The sequence below is a fragment of the Cibotium barometz genome, chromosome 52, assembly GCF_041138505.1.
Source record: "Cibotium barometz isolate CiBa-2024 chromosome 52, ASM4113850v1, whole genome shotgun sequence".
NCBI classification, from domain to species: Eukaryota; Viridiplantae; Streptophyta; class Polypodiopsida; order Cyatheales; family Cibotiaceae; genus Cibotium; species Cibotium barometz.
The window spans coordinates 17,147,346-17,171,679 of NC_141097.1; the positions used below are offsets into that span (position 1 = coordinate 17,147,346).

General features: G+C 45.8%; 1 protein-coding gene across 1 annotated transcript in view; it reads left to right on the forward strand.

The window, feature by feature from the left end:
* The first annotated feature begins 2,272 nt into the window (after positions 1-2,272).
* LOC147608877 (ribosomal RNA small subunit methyltransferase J) overlaps positions 2,273-24,334 on the forward strand; it is a 49,776-nt gene continuing 27,714 nt past the window's right edge. Inside the window, exons 1-2 of the mRNA XM_086788419.1 lie at positions 2,273-2,925; positions 3,667-3,765. Coding sequence (XP_086644545.1) covers positions 2,425-2,925; positions 3,667-3,765 — 600 coding nt within the window. The 5' untranslated portion in view covers positions 2,273-2,424. The remainder of the gene's footprint in view (positions 2,926-3,666; positions 3,766-24,334) is intronic.

The following is a 24,334-nucleotide window of genomic DNA, read 5'->3' on the forward strand; positions in this document are numbered from 1 at the left end:
TCGGCACAAATGCCACCTTCTTTAGTCCCTGATCTATCGGCCCTTGAACATTGAACCTCAAGGCATTGTCGAAAGAAGAATGTGGGAATTCACATCCTTCGATGACTTGGCAGAGAACTTAGGGTACTTCACTGCCATGGCTTCATGTCCAAGAGCTTGAAACAACAGTTTTAAGGATGATCAGAAATACAGATGAAAGATGATGGATACCCAAGATTCAAAAATGGTGGGGAAGGTTGATGACCAAGATGCTCTACATCCTCATGGTTTCCCTGATCAACCTCCGAGAAAACTTTGGCCTTGTCTAGGAGAAAACTAGCCTCCACCCCTTTTGGAGCATAATCTTCCGGTCCTTGCCCTGTCGTCGCTAGGATTACATCAACCTTGTCATGCTTGTTCCTAGAAGAGTCTAAACTTGACTCTTCAAGCTAAAACTCACAGGCATGTTGATGCCCTAAATACACCATTCATGATTGGATATGAGCCCTCATGGCCATTGGAGAAAAAGTAAAACTCGACATCATATAGTAAAGATTAAATGAAAGCGAAAACTCAGAAAATGAAAAACGCATCGTGGTTGCCAAAGTGTTAACAGCTGGGTGTTCGACTCCCTGCAACATATTGAGGATTCTAATTATGTGCATGACATACATTAGTGTCTACAACATACATTAGTGTACACTTAAAGATCAAACATAAACGAATACAGAAAACACAAAAGATAAAGAACAAAGATCAAATAACATCGATATATTGCTTCATGGAAAAGACACTTTCTCTGATTATCGTGAACTTTTATGTTACATACTTTGCAATAGACCCAATATTTTTTATAAAGATTACATGGGACTCGAACAATACATCGGGGGTTCAAGTTGTGATTTAGCTCAGTCCGCCGACCCCAACAATTACATACCCATCCTCAATGTGACCATGGATGTTTCATGTGGATCCACTTGTCGTGCATTACCATGGACATACTACTACGAAAACTTTATGCAAGATATTCACTAACATATTCTTTTTAAGACCAATAAATCCATTATTGTTGGTATAAACTATCTCGGCTACAATGTTCTATAGCCACAAGCTCAAGGCTCTTTCGGATCGACAACACAATGTTAATTTCACTACATTGTACAACCAAGGATGCATCCTCTAGCCCTTAAGTAATGCACGGAGCATGAACTGTGTGTTACGCCTCCCTCCACATACCTGTAGCAAGGGCCTTCACACTCACGCCCAATGTTACATTGCAAGTGTTTTAGAACCATAGATATTTGGGTGAAAAAAACTTTGCCTAGGAAAAATGTGCCTGCAAAAAACCACCACTCTTGACATGCAATTTAGTTGATGTAGTACTTGAGCATTGAGACCTCACTTTTTAAACCCACCCTATCACATGTGTTCATGTATGTTTGTAAAACTGACATAAAAAGAGGTTATACAGTGCATACAAAAGAGATGAGGAGATACACCCATGGTTATACACACAAGGTTTTACCTTGCCTACAATAGAGACCATGTTTACACATTTTAAATAGAAGTAGATCCCTAATGTATGTACATATATTGTGAATCCACCTTATCAAAGGTGGATGTACATATATTGTGAATCCACCTTATCAAAGGTACCTACTATGGATGCATTTGTTATGTTACATCCATCCTAGTGTGGATATTTGAAGCTTAAGCCTAGAACTAGCTCACTCCCAATGGTGAAAACTTTAAAGGTAGTTGGTGTGTTGATCTTCCTTTTTTGCAAGTTAAAGGTAATAGATGCAATACTTGTTGACATCCATGAATAGGTTAGAAGTTTTTTGATTTTATGTGATATTGGGTACTAGTTTATTGGATCGTGTAACTACATAGGATCTTGGGTACTAGTTTGTTGGGATCTTGCCTATTGATGTGCTATTAGTTTTATGTGACTAGAGTAACATGCTAAAGGAAGCTTTATCCTAGGGTTTGGGAAACATTTTTGAGTGAACCTTACATGAATACTTGTCACTATGGGTTAAAGAGGAAATGACAATTTTAAAAAAGCATTTACTTCATATATTGATCAATCAAAGCTATTTTTGAAAAAACATGAGGGGGCATATTTCCTTGTCTCATCAATTTAAAGAAGGCTTTTCCAAAATCCATCCTGAATAGAACTAGGATGAAGCAAACCCACCTTATGTAAAAACCTCATGCAAAAAATCTATTAAGTACCCTTTTAAAGGCAGAGAAGCATCTTGCCCAAAGATTATGCTACCCTAGACCTGTTTCACATGGACATGACCATAAGACCCAAAGCATGGTACTAACACAGTGTATTAGCGCTTAAACAAAGCATCCGAGCGAGGGAAACGAGGCTGCACACACAGCAAGCAGCAGGGGAAATTTAGAGCAAATCAGAAAGCCTGACAAACATTGAAGATGACCATGGGATCACAGTATCTTCATCTCGATCTACCCCTCTCGCACATTCCTTTGCATTCAGCCCCTTCTCTCTCATCATCGTCGTCGTCTCCATCTCTCGCGTTTCATCCCATCTCTGCACCATTCTCTTCCGTTAATTTCTTCACTAGCAGCAGGAAACCCTACCTAGTCATGGCGAGGGCAAGGAAAGGGAACCCTAAGCAGGAGGCTGTTGTATCTGCTGCTACAGAAAAGGATGTGAAGGGGAAGCCTGCTGCTGCTGAGGAAGAAGATGGAGAGTACGAGGAGGTCGAAATTTCATGGATCCAGGAGAAAGCAGAGGACCTTTACCAGATGACTGGAGTTGCTGTGAACTCCATCCCAGGTCCCAGAGTTGGGAGCACACCCCTCCCTTGGCTCCTCGCAGTCCCCATTGGCTACCTCAGTATCACATTCGTCATTGCCGTTGTCAAAACTGTACTCAAGTATAACTCTCCCAAGGCTAAGCGGAGACGCATGGTAAACACCCCCCTCTGGCTTATCGTCATACATTTCCATTTAATTTCTTTCTAACAGAAAATTATGTACAAATGTACGTGTGTATGCATGCATGTGCACACTCATGTGTGCGTAAACATACACATCTTCTGTAACCCTGATCAAAAAATTGTTACAATGAGCACACAAACATGTGCAAATACATGATATATTCACGCATCCATGGCATAATTTTCTGCGCAGCATGTCTCATGTGTGCATTTGTATGCACATGCACATGCACATGTCAACGAAATGTTTGTACCCACTATTGGGCATTGATGACGTTAGTGGGAATGTCGTAGTATCTAGTCCATACTATGCATGATGGAGTTGATGGTTTATTGTCTTGTGGATGACTGCCATGAGGTTATAAATTGCACTTTCTTATAAGGTGAATTTGGGCATGTTCTTGGATTCATCTAGGTATATGTTTGTATGATGTACGTGCTACATACACACACATGCATACACAGACATCATGTAAACATATACACATATTCCCATATTCATATACATAATGCATACATATATATCAGAAGTCAACCAAGGATATTTAAAGCTTCTTGGGTTTAATAGGATGGTGTCAAATCTAAACCAGCTCTACCACTTCATTGATTTCTTTGCTTATACTATTATCTTGTTTACCTCACTCCTAACATCTTTGTAACCCTATACCTCCCCTAACTTGTGTGTATATTTGGGTTTTTGTTTTTTTTGTAGGTTGATAAGAATGCATTTTTGGTCAAATCCATCAACGATTACTTTCCTTTAAGACGAGTGGAATTGGATAATGAGGAGCTAAATAAATTGGGAAGCAAGGTAAGACTACCATTTATTTTAAAATGACTCAAGATTCAATCTAAGTTGGAAGCTGTTATTTTACGAAGGCTTCATTTGTCCTGCACAAGCTCCTTTCATGAAGCTTCCAAATTATTACGACAACATGCGGAACCTTTTTTGGAAATTGAGAATCTCATTGTTAAGTTATAATGTTTAAGAACTTTATGTATATAATGTTTAAGAACTTTATGTATTAGGCTTGGCGTTGAATCTGCTAGCAGTCATCTCCTGTCTCCTGTCTGGACCATATTACATTGTACGGAGTAAGGGCCAGTGATGTGGGTGTGCTCGCCCGTGTGAGGTTTCTACAGTTTTCTCCATTTCTCTCTATTGTCCATTCCTAGTTTTGTAGGTCGCTAGGGGGGCTGTTCTTTTCTTTCTCTGGTCGGCTATAGGAGGTGGCTGGTCAGGAGGGGCCCGATGAGGGCTGGCCGACTAGGTGTTGCTGGTCGTGGGCTAGCCAACTAGGCCATCTGCGCCGACTAGGCCTAGCTTAGTCATGGGCTTGTGATGCGGCTATCGGCCTGTTTTGCACTGGCTGACTGGCAGCCCCATGCCATACATATACCCCCCCCCTCCCAACCGAGTTGTACCGGATATCTTGTGTATATAGCAGAGTTTCCAGCACTTATCTCTTGTACATGACTTTTGCGTTTTTTGCTTTGTGTTCGGTCTCATTTCTGTTGCTCGTTCCGACATGGTATCAAAGCCCCAGGTGGCTTGAAGCTTTGGAGACGGTGAGCTTGCGGGACTGCTGTTCTTGGTGCTGATTGGAGAGTATTAGAGACGTGGAGAAGCGGGTAGAAGGCGAGTGTCACTGCTGAATAGCCAACTTGCAAGCAAGTGTAGCCTCTTCTTCAACTTTTTTCCCCACCCACCCGTCCTTCACAAGACCACGTGAACCCCCCTGAGATGCTTGTGTCGATGGTTTTGGACCAAGAGGAGTGGTTTTTGAACCCTCCACAGGGCGGAGATTCAGAGGCTTTGACTGGCCAGCAATCGAAAGCCGCAACAACAACAAGAAGGACAAAGGGAAGTCTTTACAATCGAAGTCTTTTGAGAAGAAGCCCGACTCGGATTGTGATGCCTTGAAGGCCGAGCGGACTTGTAACCATTGTGGCCAGAAGGGTCACTACTGGAGGAAATGTCCTTAGCGGAGCACCGTGAAAGGTGTTGATTCCTCCGTTGGAGCTGCGAAGACTCGAGCTTTTGTGCACTTGGAGATTATGGAGACTGGAGCTTATCTTTTTCGAGCAGGGAGGCAGTTGGTCTCACCATTGGGGATACTCGGGAGTGGATTCTAGACAGTGGTGCTTCTAGTCACATGACTCCTCGAAAATTGTCACATGATCTTCGGAGGCAAACAAGTCACATCTTTATTGGTGACAAATCCACTATCCTGATTCGAAGTGAGGGCAGGTTGGAGATCGTTCCCGATGGTAGAGGGGGGAAGCATTCCTCCCGGGTTTGTTATGTCCCATCTCTTGGCTTTCATATGTTGTCAGTGTATAAGGTTTGCAAGACTGGCATGAGGGTGGAGTTTGGGGCGCATTCAGTTGCTATCCGGGACAAAGCAAAATGCTAGGTTGTTTGGGAAGGCGGAGTGGAGAATGGGATTTGGAGACTCTCAAGTTTCAACACTCTCTTCTCTTACAAGTACTGATTTGTGGCATTTTTGTTTTGGCTACTTGAATGTGGACGCGTTGCGGCGGGCTTACCGGGACCAGATGGTGGATGGCTTGCCAGATGTTGGCAACAAGCATGGACATTGCAGTTCTTGCATTTGTGGGAAGCAGCATAGGGAGTATTTTCCGAAGCAGGCTACCAGGCGGGCTTCGAAACCTTTGGAGTTGGTTCACACTGACTTATGTGGACCCATGCAGACCCCATCTTTGGGAGGAGCCTTGTATTTCATGCTGATTGTGGATGATTGTAGCAGGTTCACATGGGTGTACCTTTTATCACATAAGGACCAAGCCTTTGCTCAGTTCAAGGATTGGTATGCTTTGTTGGAAAGGGAGTCTGGATTGCAGGTGAAGTTCTCAGACTGACAAAGGAGGGAAGTTCTCTTCCACTGCATTTGTGCGATTTTGTGCGGAGAATGGCATCAAGCGGGAACTGGCCAGTACAGGGTCTCCTTTAGAGAATAGAGTGGTTGAGTGAAAGAATAGGACTCTGGTGGAGATGGCGAGGATGATGTTGGAGCATCACGACCGTCCTCGTCCACTTTGGCGAGAGGTTGTGGCTACGGTTGTCCATATCCTCAACCGATCTTCGACGATTGTAGTGCCTAAGGTGACACCATTTGAGGCTTATTTTGGCAAGAAACCAGATGTGTTCCATTTCCATGTTTTTGGGAGTGATGTCTATGTTCACATTCCGAAGAAGCAGAGGGGGAAGCTTCGCTCCAAGTCCCAGAAGCTTGTGTTTGTGGAATATAACTCTTTCCAAAAGCTACAGGTTCTATGACCCAAAGCGGAATGAGGTTGTTGTCAGTACAGATGTTGTCTCGATGAGCATGTTCCAGCTTCCACTGTTGAGGAGCCACCGCTTCTTGGTGAGCCATATGAGTATGAGGATGAGTCTCGGGCTATTGTTCCAGCTAGCCAACCTCAGTTAGTAGTAGAGGTTGACTCCGAGGTTAGAGATTTGCCACAGCAGCAGCAGAAGACTCTGCGTTTTGTTCGAGTACCAAAGTGGTTGCTAGATACCATTTGGGAGTCAGGTGATGGAGCATCCTTCCGAGTGGACCACGGAGGATGGACCTCCAAGATTGCACAGAGTTGGTGATAAAAATCAGTCAGAGGAGCCTTTACAGGTAAGCTATGCATTGATGTCTCATCTCATTGAGGACAAAGAGCCTACTTCAGTTAAGGAAGCTCTTTCCCAGGAGACTTGCCATTGAGAAGAATGGAACTTGGGAGTTGGTACCAAGGCCGTCAAAACGGTCCGTCATTGGTGTCAAGTGGGTCTACAAGACCAGGTATACGTCCGATGGGTCTGTGGACAAGCACAAGGCCATACTTGTGGCTAAGGGCTATGCTCAGCAGCTAGGCATTGACTATGAGGACACTTTTGCACTGATAGGTAGGATGACCACGATTCGGATAGTTATTGCCCATGTCTCTTCTCAGCAGTGGCCGATGTACCAGATGGATGTGAAATTTGCGTTCGTGAATGGTGACTTGTAAGAGGAGGTGTATGTTGAGCAACCTCCAGGCTTTGGTGTATATGTGTAAGACTCTGGGGGTCTTCTTTCAGCCCTAAACACCATTGGAACAGATTCCATCATAACCTTCCATATGCCGTAGTTGCTCCCGTCCACTGGGAACGTGGGGAGTGTCGGGATCTTCACATGCCTCTTGGCCATCTCAAACAGATCTGCCATTGCGGGGATGTACTCTGAAAAGGGTGGGTGGGTGGGAACAAAGAAGAACTAACACTTGCAAGTGGCTGTCCAGCAAATCAGCCCGCCGTCCTCTTACTTCTCCTCTTCCCAAACAGTCCCGTACGGTCCACCAATCAGCAACACAACAGTCCCCCTCTTGCTCACACAAATCCCAAGAACTATCTAGAGCCTAGGCTCTGATACCATGTCAGAATACGGAGCGGAGATGATGACCAGATCTGGGAACACAAGAGCAAAACGCAGTGCAGAAAATCACAGCACAAGAGAGAGAGAGATAGAGGCGTGTAACTCTGCTCTATATACACAAGAAGATCCCGGGGATGATACAAAATGGAATGGGGGCCATGGGGCCATTTTATATGGCCCCAAATACCCAGTCGGCTTGTGCTAAAGGCAGCCGACTGGCCCTGAACCTCCATGACCAGCAAGTACAGCCAGTCGGCCAGCTGTCAGCAATCGGCCATCACAAATATGGAGTCGTGGACCAGTACCATCAATCGGTCAGCTACTGGGTCCTCCTGCCATCTTAGGGAAGCCACCCAAGCCATAGAAAAATAGGGAAAAATGGGGGAAAAATACAGAGAGTGGGGAAAAATGAGAAAACACCTCATAAGGGCGGGCACACCCACAACAAAGGCCCTGGTGTATAAAAATAGACAGGAGATGACTTCTAACAGTCACCCCCCCTCAACCGCTTATGTGAGAGAGTGATTAATGAGATAAACTGAGGTAGCCACTTTTTCACCCCAGAAAGTAGGAGGGAGACTTGCATGATGCAACAAAGCATGAGCCATCTCTTTGACGGTTCGGTTCTTTCGTTCCACAACTCCATTTTGCTGAGGAGTGTAAGGAACTGAAGGTTGTCGGTGAATGCCCATTCGAAGCAAGGAAGTCATCAATTACAAACTCGCCACCATTATCAGTCCGGAGGAATGAAACTCTACCCCCCGACTGATTTTCCACCATCGCAATCCAAGTCCTGAAACTGGCAAAAGCATCTAACTTGCGAGCCAGAAAACATGCCCAAACTTTGCAAGTGAAATCATCCACAAGAAGAAGAAAATATCGAGCCCCGCCAAGAGACTCAACCTCCATAGGTCTTGCAGGATCTGCATATATAAGCTCCAGTCTTCGGGTTGCTCGATGAGTGGCCTCCTCTAGAAATGCATCTCGATGATGCTTGCCCATCATGTAGGATGAGCATATGTGTGAGAGACCTGAGCTGAGGTAGTCCGCTGACAACCTGCTTGGAATGGAACTTTTGTAAGGCAGCAATGGGTACATGACCGAAGCGAGAATGCCACAAAGAAGTATCTGCCTCAGAAACCAAAGCCAACACGGGTGAGAAAAGCTGATGAATATGGGAATCAGTGTGAGGGATCTAGGAAGAAAAATTGGTGATCTTGTAGAGACCCCCATCATGGACTCCATTGGCAACAACCGAGAGAGTCTTCCTGTCGATTACTTCGATGACCTCATCATCAAAGTACACACCAAGTCCCTTCTGAGAAGCTTTGTATATTGAAAACAGATTGTTGGAAATTCGTGGTACATGCAGAACATCATGTAAGGTGGCAGAGGATGTAACTCGCGGCGGCGCCCGGGGGACTAGGGCCTTTGATACACTTGTTGATACCATCAATGCATATTAAAACATTTAAACATGGCCACAGCCTTAACACGTATCCATCATCACTTTGCATAAAACATAAAGCTGGACAAAACATCCAAAATGCTGAAAATGGAGCTTGCACATGTGACACCACAGAGGCTGGAATGGGCCGACCCCCCCCCCCCCCCCTTGGAGTATGTTATTATCCAAGGAGAATAATATCATGTACAAGCTTTGAGGGCCTTACTCTCCCCAAGGGAGATGTCGGATTATCCATATACAAATGCCATAACACAACCCAACACGAGGCTACCAAGCCGGAACACAGGTTGTAGAAATGTTGAACCAACAATATAATCCATATACCTCCGTGCGGGTACTGATTCTTCCCCAAAAACCACGGGTCTTCATGCAATAGAGCTGGTATAACAAGTACAACTCTCCATTCAGTCGGTACAAGTACAGTGGCTGGTATAGCAGGTACAAGGGTTGGTACAGCCAGTACAGTGGCAGGTACAGAAAGTACAAGGGTTGGTACAACAAGTACAATGGCTAGAAATCATAATAAAATGATTAAATACCCTTGCCTTAAGTTTTTCTTCGCGATGGAAGCCTCCAAAACAGTCCCCAACAGCCGGTATTCTTCATGGGCAGCCTTCAAGAGAAAGAGAAAGAGAGTAGCCATCATTAGGGTAGCCTGTAACGGTGGTAGAGGCTAGTGTGCAGCAAGAGAGCCTCCATTAATGAAGAGAGAGGGCTCCAATTTATAGATTTGGGGCTCCCATGAGTGAAAATGGAAAGAGAAGGCTATGATGACAAGTGGAGAGCCACACAATAGCTGGAGTGACAAGTGTGAGGCCACTTGTCTCACTTTGATCCACTTTCTTGCCACATGTCCCAATCTAAGAGATGGGTTCTCCCATAATCTTTACCTCTAAAAATACCCCAACTAGTAGACATTCTGTCATAGGCACTTTGCCAACTCTTGGTATCTGCTCAATTCCAGATGTAATGACGCGAACAAAATCTCCATCGGAGTTGTGCCAAAAATATCAAGTCTCCTAAATTTTAGGAGTGTGGTCCTTTGTATTCTAGGATAATCCCCCATTCCCAAAGCTTATACTTTCCAAATATTTAGACATCCTGGAGTCCAACCCCTTTCATACTGGGAAATGTCAAGGCTGGTGAGAGAGGAGCCCAAAGAAACATTACCAACACTGGTGACAGAAAGTGAAGAGTTGTTGCCGATACGAACTGAAGAAGAGATAGTTTGGTAGTCCTCCAAGATATGGGCCTGATTGGTCATGTGGGCAGAAGCACCATTATCACCAACCCATTCCATCACTTTAGGTGTGACACTATCCTCTCCCTTTAAAGAAGTGGATGAATCTGTGACTGCCATGTATGCAACTTTGGTAGATCCCTCCTCTAAAACTTTGCCTTTATCTTTGGTGTTGTCTTTGTCAGATGCTTTAGAAGCATCTTGGGCTTTATACTTGGCTTTTGCTGCTCGAGAATCATCATGACGAGCAAAGCAGCGAGCCTCAGTATGACCTGTCCTGCCACAATAATCACATTCATTGCTTTTGTCCTTGGATTCCTTAGAATTCAGTTTACCCTTGCCTTTGCCTTTGTTGTTGTTGTTGTTGGAGTTCGCTTTTTCGCTTTTGCCTTTGCCTGAGGCAACAAAAGCAGACTCCGACTTGCCTTTTCCGCGAAGCATGCACTTGTCGTGGAGATAACTCACGACTTCCTCAAAAGGGGGGAGAGGATCATGGAAATAAATACTATCCCTGAAAGAATCAAAGGAAGCGGATAACTTACCAAGAAGTTTATGGATGGGATTGTTGATGGTGCTCCCGTACTCCTCAAGTTGCAGCTTGATACGGGAAAACTCTCCAATCTTCTCAATCAGGTTATTTGACTTAGTGATGGTAAGCTTCTCCAGATCTGACTCCAATTTGGCAATCTTCACTGTCGAAACTCTCCCATACCTCCTCTAGATCTCTGTCTATATCTGATGAGCATTACTCCGGGAGGAGACAAACTGTGCCTGTATGGATGGAGTCATGCAATGGATGATGATAAGACGAGCTCGAGCATCCAATATGCTTCTCAAAGCAGGGTCCACCAAGTGAGGTGTGGAGATAGCCATCCACACACTGGCTCCTTCCAGCAACAACTGAGTGTAGAAAGACCAAGTATGATAGTTGGTTGGAGAAAGCTTCATGGAGTCACTGACTTGGGGAGGATTTTAGGATGGTATGTGGGCAGGGGTGGGAGTAAGACTGTCATGTGCACGGTGTGTATCTACCGTGTGCTACACTTACACAAGACTAGCTTCAAGGTTGGGGAAGCTTGGAGCTAGGCAGGCTGATTGGTGAGCTGAGTTAGGGATAGACTAACGGGCAGGCACCCAAGTATGGACGGGCGGGCGCCCAGGTGTGGACGCCCGATGACTGGCCAAGAGCCTATAAAAGGGTGGCCAAGGTTAGTCATTAGTCATATAGAGTCTCGCGTGTCTTTGTGAGAGCTCTATGGTCAGGAGCTTGGATCTAGTGCAGACATGAACCTGCTTCATGCAACCAAGGCCGTAGCAGTCTCGAGGCCCGCAAGGGTAGCTTCGTGGCGGTATGGGACGTCTCGAGGTAGAGACTGGTTGGTACGTCCAACTAGTTAGCTCAGCTCGTGGCTCGGTGGGGACAACCAAGACTTGTGGGCTTGCCCACGGCTGTCAAGGTTGGGAGGTGAGTCAGGCCTGCACCCCCGTCATGTTTGTTTGGTTTGTTTGCAGGTTTCGAGTCTTGTACCAGGAGCGTTCTACGAGGAGATCCTATGGGGATTTGACAGTGGTATCAGAGCAAGCCCCGTGAACGAGCAAGTCGGTAGGTAGAGAAGATGAGGTCAAAGAAAAGGTATGAGTTCGAGAAGCTTACTGTTTTTCAAAGTATACTACTGTTTTTTCAATTTGAGCATGTTGCTTTTGCATCGTGGGAACTCGTGATGAAGGTGTGGTCTTGTATGGGTTGTTTGCTTTGCAAAGAAGAAGGCTAGATGTGTTTTTAACTGTATGAACAGTTTGAAGAGAGAGAAAAGAAGAGAAAGCCAGTCGGTTGTTTGTGAGAGAGAGAGAGAGAGAGAGAGAGAGAGAGAGAGAGAGAGAGAGAGAAATGAAATGAAATGATATATTAACGTCTTCAAAAGGCCAAAATGACCTATGAGACCAAAAAGGTTACAACAATTGGTGGATCTGATACAATGTCTGTGTAAGAAAAGCTAAAAACAACTAACTGAAACTGAAATAACTGTGAGGAAAAGTAAGGAAAAGTACAGTACTAGGAGCTCCTAATGGATAACATCTGGGAGGAAAACTCTAGTAACAAAGGTAAGCATCATACACATCACTATCCAAAGATGTCTCTCATCGGTCGATGGCGGATATCCTCAATGTCCTCCATGGTGAGTACTCTGACTGGACGTCTCCCATGCCGTGCTAGTATGGTCCTGATCCTCTGTTGTAGTCTCCGCCGGTGTCGAGATGGGCCTCTCATCTTGGGGCGCCTGGACCGCCCCAGCTCTATACCCGATCAATCAGTGTACCTCTAGTGCGGCTATACTCTGGGGCTAGCTGCAATGCCTGCTGGCCTGACTGCTCAATCTCTGGTCGAAAGAAGTCTGTAATCTGCCTCTGTAGGTGTCTCTCCCTCTCTAATCCCGTCCCTCTCAAGAGACCCTCTCTATGTCTACGAAGCTCCAGCAAGTATAATCCGAGGCATCTCTGATCTTGGTATCTCATGACTCTAGAAAGTGGTCCGAAACCCTCTCTAAACAGGCAGTGAAAACGGCCTCGTATCTCATAATATACTGGACAGTGACATATGTAATGTAACTCTGTCTCTGGCTCCATCTGGCACAGCTGACAAATCGTGGCCTCAACTGGTACTCCTCTGAATCTGCCAGTGTCAATCTCTAGCTGGTGTGAGGATGTGCGCATCTGACCAATAGCACACCGTACCCCATGAGAAAGATGAGTATCCATGTAGCTGGGTCTAATCACAAACCCATCCTGCGTGAGCTGGAGAAGATGATCTCTATAGAAAGCCATCTTCGTACCAAGCTCCTGTGTCGGCTGTATCCATGTCCTCCTAGTGTCCAGCTAAATCAAGTCCTGCCTGATAAGTCTGGTAATCTCTGCCCGTGTGAGAGAGAGGGAGGGTGCATCCAGGGAGTACTGAAATGGAGGTAGCCTTTCCATACTAAAGCCATGCAACTGGAACCAAGCTGTCATCTGTGCATACCAACATGATCCGTCTCCCTGTGATGCCAATTGTCGTGAAGACTCCAGGGCTAAGCGAGCATATCTGTCTCTAGGGAGAGCCCAAGTGCTATGTATAAAGGAGACTGATCGAGTGAGTGCCTCTACCACCAATGGGGGGGCAGCCATCTCTGCACGGATAATATCATGTGGTACGGAGGCCTTGGCCCTAATCATCCGGGAAATCATAGAAACCAAGGGCCTCTCCATATGTCTCCATCCATCAGTGCTACCAGCTCGGCTGTGGTGATCCACTGAGGGTCCCCATATCTCCACTCCATACAGCATGGCTGAAGTGACCAAAGTGTCAAAGAGCCAGAGCTTTGTTCGAGGTTCCTGAAACTGAACCTGCGAACACATCCTCTCTAGTCTCCCCAATGCTGCATAAGCTCTGGTCAATCTGGTATCCGCTGCTCTCCTCAAGGAAAATAGTGGGCCACTGAAAACCACACCAAGGTAAGTATATGCATCTGTATACTCCACTGTCTCCTGACCATATGTAAAGGTGGGTACTGACCTCCTAACCAACTGTGCTGTGGTGTTAAACACCATCACCTTGGTTTTACCAAGGTTAACAGACAATCCACTGTCCTGTGCAAATGTGTGCAATGCATCCAAATGATGCTGCATCCCCTCTGGAGAATCTGAGATTAGCACAATATCATCAGCATACAATAACAGTGGAATCCATGTCCCTGCTAGCTGTGCTCCTCTGTCACCCTCCCGCTCTACATAGTCTGAAACCTCATCCACGTACATCCCAAATAAGGTGGGAGAAAGGGGGCAGCCCTGTTTCACCCCAATAGTGGAGTGAACCATCTCAGATATACCCTGAGTAGTACGTACCTGTCCCACAACTGTCCTGTATAAAGCCATGATTCCCCAAATCAGCTCTGTGGGCACTCCCATCTCCTGTAGTCTGCGCATCAGTATGGCTCTGGGTACTGTGTCAAAAGCTTTGCGGAAATCCACAAAGCAACAATAAATCCTCCTGCCATATAATCTGCCCTCCTCAATAATAGCTCTGAGTGTCAAGATATGGTCAAGAGTGGAGAAACCTCTCCTGAACCCTGCCTGCCCTGATGCACGTATGCCCTCTCTCTCTGCCCATCTACTCAACTCCTGCTCAAGAATAGATGCATATAATCTAGCCAATGTGTGACCAATCATGATGGTACGATAATTCCCAGGAAGCATGGGATCCCCTGACTTGAAGATAGGCACAATCGTGGACATATTCCAAGTCTCAGGAAAACCCTCACACATGGCTCGGTTAAACATCATAGCAATAAGCTTTGCAAGCATATCTCTGGCATGAATAAAGTGCTCTGCTACCAAACCATCATGATCATATGCTCTCCCAGTCCTCATCCTGTCAATAGCTTTCCTCACCATCTCAGCAGTAAAGAAAGCACATGTCTCTGGGCATGGCTCCGATGGGTCTGGCAGGGGCGGCTGTCCTGCTGCTGTGTACAGGGATGCTGCATACTCACCCCAAATCTCTGTGGAGGTAATGGCTGGTGATGGTGAATGCTCATGGAATAGTCTCCATGCCTCGCCTGAGTCCCGACTCATAAATAACTGATACAAATCCCTCTCTAACTGAGCAAGATAAGCCCTCTTCTTCCGTCGCACTAGGTGCCGGAAGGTAATCCGTGACTGTCTGTGAGTGGTAACACCCATGAGCACCTCTCTCTGTAATCTGATCCTCATCTCTCTGCACTCCTCATCATACCAACTGTCTTGGGGCATGTTCCTAGATCGTCTCCGTGTAGGCTGACTATGGGGATATGCCTCTGATGCTGCAGCATGAAGCGTATCTATCAATATCTGAGTGAGCTCATCTAATGGCCGTCCCGGCTCCTCGGCACATAAGCGTCTGTATATCTCATCCGTGTACACGTTGTCAGTCTCCCTCGTAAAGGTATAACGAGTGTGTGTGGAGACCTGTCCCAATGGAGCGCTGCTGAACTGAAATGTGAGAGTGAAGGACAACATAGCATGATCCATTGCTATTCCAACCGGCCTAGTGCCTACCATAAAATCCTGAAAAGAGGGAATGAGACTGGGCTGAGCCATAACATAGTCCACTGTACTAGCACCATGCCTATGTGGAAAGCAAGTGAAACCGCCCGATGTCGGGAATCTCTGTAGGCCATTCAGGATGGCCAATCCATGTGCAGTCCCCATGTCTATCAAATACCGCCCATACACTGTATGTTCCTCATCCTGTGAGAGTCTAGATAGGCCCATATCCCTAACATCAAGCTCCCTCAACATCTCCTCTGAGGTATCATAAAATACTGTCTGGTTATGGGCGGTCCTGGCATTGAAGTCCCCCAGGAGAATGATGTCACCATCCCTGGAGAACTCCCAAATGTCATCATCCAAAATAGAAAAGGGAGACTGCCCGCTAGGTGATGCATACACTGATGTACTGGGAGCAAAATAGCATATAGCAATGTAGAGATATCTGCCCATCTCTGCCCTCAGTCTAACCCAATGTACCTAGCCTGCTCATCTCTGCAGACTATATGTATCAGTGGCTGTAGCTCCTCTCTAAACAATACTGCCACTCCTCCTGAGCCTCGTCCTCTATGCTCTGAACGAGTCTCCTGTCTACAAGCTGTCTCCCATTGGTATCCACTAACATGTGGCATGGACTGTCCAGGAGCCTGATGCGTCTCACAGTAGAAGATGATGTCCCTCCCAGTGAAACTATCCTCAAAAGCCCCTACATCAAGACGTAGAGATCCATTACAATTCCAAGTAGCAACTGTAGGCATATGCTCACTTATGGTAGTGCTATGTGTGAACAGGGCTTAACCAAGGGCACTTTTTCCCATGTGGTTTTTCCCCTTGGACATCAAGTGTGAAAGGACACTCTAACATATAATATTTTGTACTTCTATATTATATGGATGTGGCACACATGCAAGGGTTGACTTGCATTTTGTGGATACCACACTTTTGGCTCTCTCTCTCTCATTTCTGTGTGTGAGCTTCTCTACCTTGCACCTAACCCTAATGTGCAGGTTTGTGTGTGTGAGTGTGTGAGTCCAACACCCAACATTCGGTATCAGAGCTGGGAGCTGGGAGCTGGCCCTGATATTCTGCTGCTGGAAAAATTCCTGCGAAATTCCGTCGCCACTGTGTTTTTCCGTTGCCGCTGTGTTTCCGTCCGTCAGAGCTCAGTCGTCTGGCCGCCAGAGACGGGCGGCACTAGTGGGGAGCCCACCACCTCCGCCCAGCCTCGCGGGCGGCACCACTCCTCCAGCCGGCGTCCCAGCTGCACCTCCCGCCCGTCCGTCGGCGCTTGGGAGTTCCGTCACCTACGTCCTGGCCTGGCCTGGGCCGTCAACGATCCACATGTCGCTCGTGTCCGGCCGCTCACAGACGCGCCGTCCCGACCCATCCGCCGTCTCCGTTCCAGTCCCCGTCCGCCGTCTCCGTCACAGCAGCCGGCCGGCCGACGACTCCGTCGCTCCTGCCGTCCGGCGTCTTCGTTCAGACCGACTGTGCTCCGTCTCGAACCACCGCCCACGTCGTCCTTCACCGACGACTCTACCCACCATCTGTTCGCACTCAGCGCTCCCCGTGCTGGCCCACGGTTGCCGCTTCCGCCTGCTCGCCTGCCTGCCACCAGCACGCCTGATCGCCTACCCAACATTAGCACACGCCCGCCTCTGGTTGGTCCGACGTTTGCTCAAACCCACGCTTTGCAGGCCTCCTCGACATCTGCAGCTCTGCACGCCTCCGCCGGCTGCCACGTGCATAGGTGGAGAATCACCTGCAGCTCAGTGTGCTCTCCAGCTGCATCGACTTCCTCCAACGCCTTCACCTGCAACACGACTCCCTTCAACAAGGTCTCTTCCCGGCTGCCCAGGTACCTTTGTTTCAGCAAACAAAAAAAGAAAAAAGAAAAACCAAGGAAGATTTGAAAGATTGCAGGTGGTGGATTCAGGCAAATTGGGGGATTTCTCAATTACAGGACAAATTAAAAAAATTGGGCATTTTGCTTTGCCTGCAATTTGGGGGTTTTCGATATTGAGGTCAAAATCAGCCAATTGAACCTCTTTCATTTGCAGAAATTTGGGGGTTTTCAAAATTGAGGTCAAAATCAGCAAATTGAACCTCTTTCACTTGCAGAAATTTGGGGCTTTTGTGAAAATTGGCCAATTAGATGCACATTGAAGCGATTGGATTGCATAAAAATTGGGGATTTTCAGATTGGAGCATGTAATTAGGCATTACAGCTGCGTATGTATACACATTGTGTGTAATTGGACAATTTGGTGCAGGTTTACACTTGCTTTGGTTTGCAGGCATACATTTGCACAGGACATTTGGTTGCCTGGCAGTGCACATTGGTGCTTGGTTTGCTTGCAGATATATTTTGTTGACATGGCACAGAATGCTACAAATGTATTTGGTGTGCTCACCCAGGAGGACAAGCTGGATGGATCTAACTACTCCCTCTGGAGTTTCATGATCCGTAATTTGCTAGTAGCCAAAGGGCTTTGGGGCATCGTGTGTGGTGATGACACACGCCCACATATCATTCAGCCAGCCACGCCTCAAAGGGGAGGTGCTCAAAGAGCTCTTGATGCAGATCCTGCTCCCACACAAGAGCAGAAGAGATGGGACTCTAGAGATGCACAGGCCATGTCATTGATAGCCCTTTCAGTGAAAAGGACTATTATTCCGCACATTCGTTCATGCAAGACATCGAAGCTTGCATGGGACACATTGGAAGCAATGTATCAGGTACGCAACGAGGCAAGAGTTGCCTACTTGAAGAGGCAATTGGATCTTCTTTCTATGGATGAGGGTGACTCCATGGCAGATCATCTCACCAAAGTGAAAGATTTGCAGGAACAATTGCTCAACATTGATGAGGTTATCCCAGACAGACAGATGGTCACCAACACTCTTCATTCTTTACCGCCTTCCTACTTGGGCTTTCACACCTCTCTCAACCTCTCGATGAGAGGAGGTGGTGATCCCGTCACTTTTGAAGAGCTCGTGGGTTTACTCTTGCAGGAAGAGCAAACAAGAGCAAACATATCGAGCAACCGTGGTGGAGAAAAGGCATTTACAGCCAAGGATAAGGGTAAAGCAAAGAGCTTTAAGCATGGGGGACAACACTCTAGCAAGGCTGGTCATGGACAGCCCTCTTCTAGTGGTGAAAAGTTTGACAAAGGGGATGCAAACAAGTCCAAAAAGAAGGGCAAATGTCACTACTGCCATAAGCTTGGACACTACATCAGTGAATGTAGGAAAAGGATTGCAAAAGAGAAAAAGAAAGAAGCAGGCAATGCAGTAGCAGACTCTTCGGATGACAAAGCACATCAATCAGCTAATGTAATCCAGGAAGAGTACACTTTTTTGGTCACATGCACTAGTGACACACCAAGTGCTTTAGACATTGATATGTCTTGCATTGCATCTGACAGACAGAATGCATCATGGTATTTTGATAGTGGTGCTTCGAGCCACATCACTTCATGCAAAGATGTATTTCAGCACTTGGTTTATGCTTCAAATGGCCGCACTGTATCATGTGCAGATCATACCACATATCCAGTAAAGGGAATTGGTAATGTCATACTATTGCAGCCAATGGTGCCAATATATGTATGAAAAATGTATTGTATGTTCCAGGAATAAAGAAAAATCTGCTCTCCGTCTCAGCCATAAACGACCAAGGTTTAAAGGTTGAATTTGAAGATGGGAAGTGTTTGGTAAAAGACCCATCAAAGGGTTATGAAATAGTCACTTCTGGAACACGATACAAAGGCTTGTATAAGCTGGACAGCTATGACAAGCGCACTTATGATGCAAATACAGTGGCTGCCCACACTCCTGCTATGCATGATGCAGAGCTATGGCATGCTCGTTTTGGGCATGTAAATTTTCAGAGTTTGATGCTTTTGCAGAAGCATCATATGGTTGATAATATGCCGCCTCTTGAGTCTCCGCCAAGACATGTATGTGAGGGGTGTATTTTGGGAAAGATGCAACGGAAACCATTCCCCAAAGATGGAGCTGTTAGAGCTGAAAGTAAATTACAGCTCATACATAGTGATGTATGTGGTCCAATGCGGACACCATCCATAGGGTGCATCTTTACTTTGTCACATTCATTGATGACTACTCAAGGTTTGCTTGGGCTTACCCTTTGAAAGCGAAAGCAGATGTGTTTACATGCTTTCGACACTTTGTAGCAATGGCTGAAAATATGTGTGCATGTAAAGTCCAAACACTCCGCTCAGATAGAGGTGGAGAATACATGTCAAATGCATTCAAGGATTATATGCTTCAAAAGGGCATCAAACACCAATGTGCTGTGCCTTATACACCGCAGCAGAATGGTGTAGCTGAAAGGAAAAATAGATCTCTCATGGAGATGGCAAGATGCATGGTGAAAGCACAAAAGTTGCCTCACAAATTTTGGATGGAAGCTATAATGTGTGCAACTCATGTGTTGAACAGGTGTCCAACAAAAGCTTTGAAAACCATAACACCATTTGAGGCTTGGTATAGCCGAAAGCCAACAGTGGATTATATGCGTACATTTGGGTGTTTGGCATATGCACATGTGCCAGAACAACTCCGAACAAAGCTTGATGACAAAGCAATTAAATGCATTTTTGTGGGCTACAGCAATGAAAGCAAAGGATACCGTCTTTATAATCCAACTACACGAAGGATTTTTGTAAGTAGAGATGTGGTATTTGCTGAAAATTCAGAACAGCCCATGGTCAGCTTGTATAAAAGCAATGATACAGGCTTACAGGACATGTTTGATGGACTTTTACCCATTGCAATTAGGGGGGATTCAGATCAGCCAGCCCCTACACAAGAAAATCCACATGTAGAACATGTGGACCAGCCAGCCATTCAGCCCCCTTCTATGGAAGAAGTGGAAGATCTTGTCAGGGAAGAGCAAACAGCCATAGACACAGCCAAGTCAGTGCCAAGATGGTTGCTGAAAACTTTGCAAGAAAGCAAACTTGCAGCTCCACTCACAGGTAGAACAAGGGCTAGTTCCAGCCAGGGGAGTCTACATTCGCAATGGGTGGTCTCTTTGATTCAGAAGAGCCTTCTTCTTATGAAGAAGCACATGAGAATGAGCATTGGTTGCAAGCTATGCAAGCTGAAATTTCTTCTATCATGAAGAATAATACATGGGATCTTGTGGAATTGCCTAAAGGCAAGCATGTAATTGGAACAAAGTGGGTGTACAAAGTCAAAAGAAAGTCTGATGGTACTATTGACAGGTACAAAGCAAGACTTGTGGCTAAAGGCTACTCCGAGAAAAAGGGAATAGATTATGAAGAGACTTTTGCTCCTACTTCGAGAATGACCACAATAAGATCTGTGATTGCAATGGCTGCCCATAAAGGATGGAAAGTGCATCAATTGGACATCAAAACTGCATTCTTAAATGGGGATTTACAGGAGGAAGTATATGTAAATCAGCCCATTGGTTTTGTAGTTCTTGGTGAGGAACATAAAGTATGCAGGTTGCACAAAGCATTGTATGGGTTAAAGCAAGCTCCAAGAGCTTGGTATGATAAGATACATGCTCATCTAACCAGCCAAGGTTATGAGAATAGTCCAGCTGAAAGCACATTGTATGTGAAGAAAACCGATGCCGATATTCTCATAGTCATCTTGTATGTAGATGACATGCTCATTACAGGTACAAGCAAAGCACAAATTTCAGATTTCAAAGCTGATTTGAAAGCTGAATTTGATATGTCAGATTTGGGGCCTTTACACTACTATCTTGGCATACAGTTTATGCATACAGATGATGGCATTGTTATGCAGCAAACTAAGTACATAAAAAGTTTGCTAAAAAGGTTTCACATGGATGAATGTAAGCCCATTTCTACTCCGGTAGAACCAGGTGTACGGCTTACTATGCATGATATTGGAGAGCCTTTTGAGGCCGGCATTTACAGCCAGGCAGTGGGATGCCTAATTTACTTGTGTAACACGAGGCCAGACATATCTTTTGGGGTGTCTTTGTTGAGCAAATTCATGCACAGTCCAGGCACAAAGCATTGGCAAGCAGTCAAACGCATTTTTCGATATCTTAAGGGTACCCTGGATCTTGGTTTGTTCTATCCCAGGGGGGGCAGCTTGCAGCTTTATGCATACAGTGATTCAGATTGGGCTGGTGATTATGATACCAGGCAATCCACCAATGGGAATTGTTTTTTTCTTGGCAGCTCATGCATATCTTGGTTGAGTAAAAAGCAACCCACTGTTGCTACATCTACTTGTGAGGCTGAGTACAGGGCAGTCTTTACAGCTACAGTAGATTGTGTATGGTTGAGGAGACTATTGGCTGATCTTCGTGAGTGTCAGCAGACACCCACCACCATTCTCACTGATAGCCAGAGTGCTATGGTCGTGGCACGAAATCCAGTATTTCATGCACGTACCAAGCACATAGAGATTCATTATCACTATGTCAGAGAGAGGCTACATGCAGGGGAGATAAGTTTATCTTATTGCCCTACACAAGATAATGTTGCAGATCTATTCACAAAGGCTTTACCTCGAGAAAAGTTTGAAGCTTTCCGCAAAGCTTTGGGCTTACTCTCATACAGAGAGTGATCTGCTACCTTGTACAGGTTCACACTTCCACTACAGGGGGGATTTGTAGGCATATGCTCACTTATGGTAGTACTATGTGTGAACAGGGCTTAACCAAGGGCACTTTTTCCCATGTGGTTTTTCCCCTTGGACATCAAGTGTGAAAGGACACTCTTAACATATAATATTTTGTACTTCTATATTATATGGATGTGGCACACATGCAAGGGTTGACTTGCATTTTGTGGATACCACACTTTTGGCTCTCTCTCTCTCATTTCTGTGTGTGAGCTTCTCTACCTTGCACCTAACCCTAATGTGTAGGTTTGTGTGTGTGAGTGTGTGAGTCCAACACCCAACAACAACTTTGAGTGTAGTCCCATAGGTCTCGCGCCGTCATGAAGAGTGCCTCTCCATAATCACCACTCTACCATCTCTATAGAAGGCCACTTTCCCTTTCTCTTGGGCTGCCCTTATCTCTGGCATAACTTCTTTCATGTGGGCAAGTTGCGAGAGTGTGAGGTCATCTCCAAGAAATATTCCCGTCTTCTTGAGTGTAGGACGTCTCTTCAAGAGAGAGAGAGAGAGAGAGAGAGAGAGAGAGAGAGAGAGAAGTAGCGATGGTTGTACACGCAGGCAGGTGACTGGCCTTGTGCAGTTAGGTGGACAAGCGCACGGGTAGGCTCACACGTAAGAAAACAGCTGGCTAACTGTATTTGTAGCAGTCGCGCTGGCGGGTGGTACACACAGGCAGGTGGGCTGGTACTCGTAGCCAGGTGGTACACGCACGCAAGCAAGCATACGGGCGTTGGCAAGCATGCGGACGGTGGCAAGTCGGCGGCACTACGTGCTGCAAGAAAACGCAAAAAGCATGGTCGCCGTGTGGTTTTTTTAGCTTTTGTTTTTTTAAAATACAAAAATCACCACTACTTTCAGCGTTTTCACCTGCGCCTAAGGGTTTTATTAAACGCACACCTTGTTTTATGTGTTTTTTTAAAGAAAACAGAATATATATATATATATATATATATATATATATATATATATATATATATATATATATATATATATATATATATATATATATAATTTAAAAAAAACACAAAAGCAAAAGCTAAGTTAGCTTTTCGGGAAGCCTATATATTCCCCTTAAGCGGGCTTTTTGCCACACCTCTCAAGCTCTCAAGTTGTCTAGCACTCTTATTTGTGCAAGATCAACCTTTTCTCTCACCTTGCCCTCTTCAAGATGTTGACCCAAGAATCCGAGTCGGAGCCGATGATTTGAAGGAAGGAAAGCTCGATGGGCTGAATTAATGCAAGTTTTGATTTTGAGATTCGTTATAGAAAAGGTCCATGAATAGTGTCGCAGATGTGCTTAGTCGAATTAGAGAGGTGAATAGTTTGTCGTTCACCAAGATTTTGTTAGAAGTCATCTCCTGTCTAGATTTATACACCAAGGCCTTTGTTGTGGGTGTGCTCGCCCTTATCAGGTGTTTTATCATTTTTCCTCACTCCCCGCATTTTTTCCCTATTTTTTTCCATTTTTTTGTGGCTTGGGAGGCAGCCCATGCATAGTCACAAGGGAACGGGAACGTTTTGGGGAACGGATGACTGTTTGGAACGGGAACGAAAAGCTTGAATAAAAGGGAACGGAATCGGGAACGCCACATCATTGCATAAATGTGTTTATAAATTTACTTTATATATCTGTAAATGCTTTGGAAAGAGGCATAGTAAAGAAAGAACCTCAAACCATCTCAGTAGTGGCCATGATAATGCATAGATGTGTTCTACATGATACATAGTTCACTTATATTTCTTACATGGTCTGCGGTGCCATTTTGGAACGGGAACGGGAACGGCTATCTCTATGGAACGCGTTCCCCCGTTCCAAGAGCTTGGAACGACGTTCCCTTGTGACTATGAGCCCATGTGCTGGCCGACTGCTGAACTGGTCCACGACTGCATCTGGGAGGTGGCCGAGTGTTGTTGATCTGGCCGACTGGAGATGTGTCTGGTCGTGGAGTTCTCAGGGCCAGTCGGCCTGCTTGTAGGCAGCCGACTGCACATGTGGGGGCATATAAATAGGCCCCCAGCCCCCATACTACACTTGTATCATTTCTCGGGATCTTCTTGTGTATATAGAGCAGAGTTACACGCCTACATCTCTCTCTCTCTCTTGTGCTGTTTTTTTTGCCTGCGTTTTTTGCTCTTGTGTTCCCAGATCTGGTCATCATCTCCGCTGCGTATTCTGACATGGTATCAGAGCCCTTGGCTCTAGATAGGTCTTGGGATTTGTGTGAGCAAGAGGGGGGCTGTTTTGTGGCTGATTGGTGGACTGTTTTGGACTGTTCGGGAAGAGGAGAAGCAAGAGGAAGGCGGGCTGATTTGCTGGACAGCCACTTGCAGGTTTTAGTTCTTCTTTGTTCCCACCCACCCACCCTTTTCAGAGTACATCCCTGCTATGGCAGATCTGTTTGAGATGGCCGAGAGACATGTGAATATCCCGACACTCCCCACGTTCCCGGTGGACCGTCAGTTGGACGGGAGTAACTACGGCATATGGAAGGTGATGATGGAATCTGTTCTGGAGTCTTAC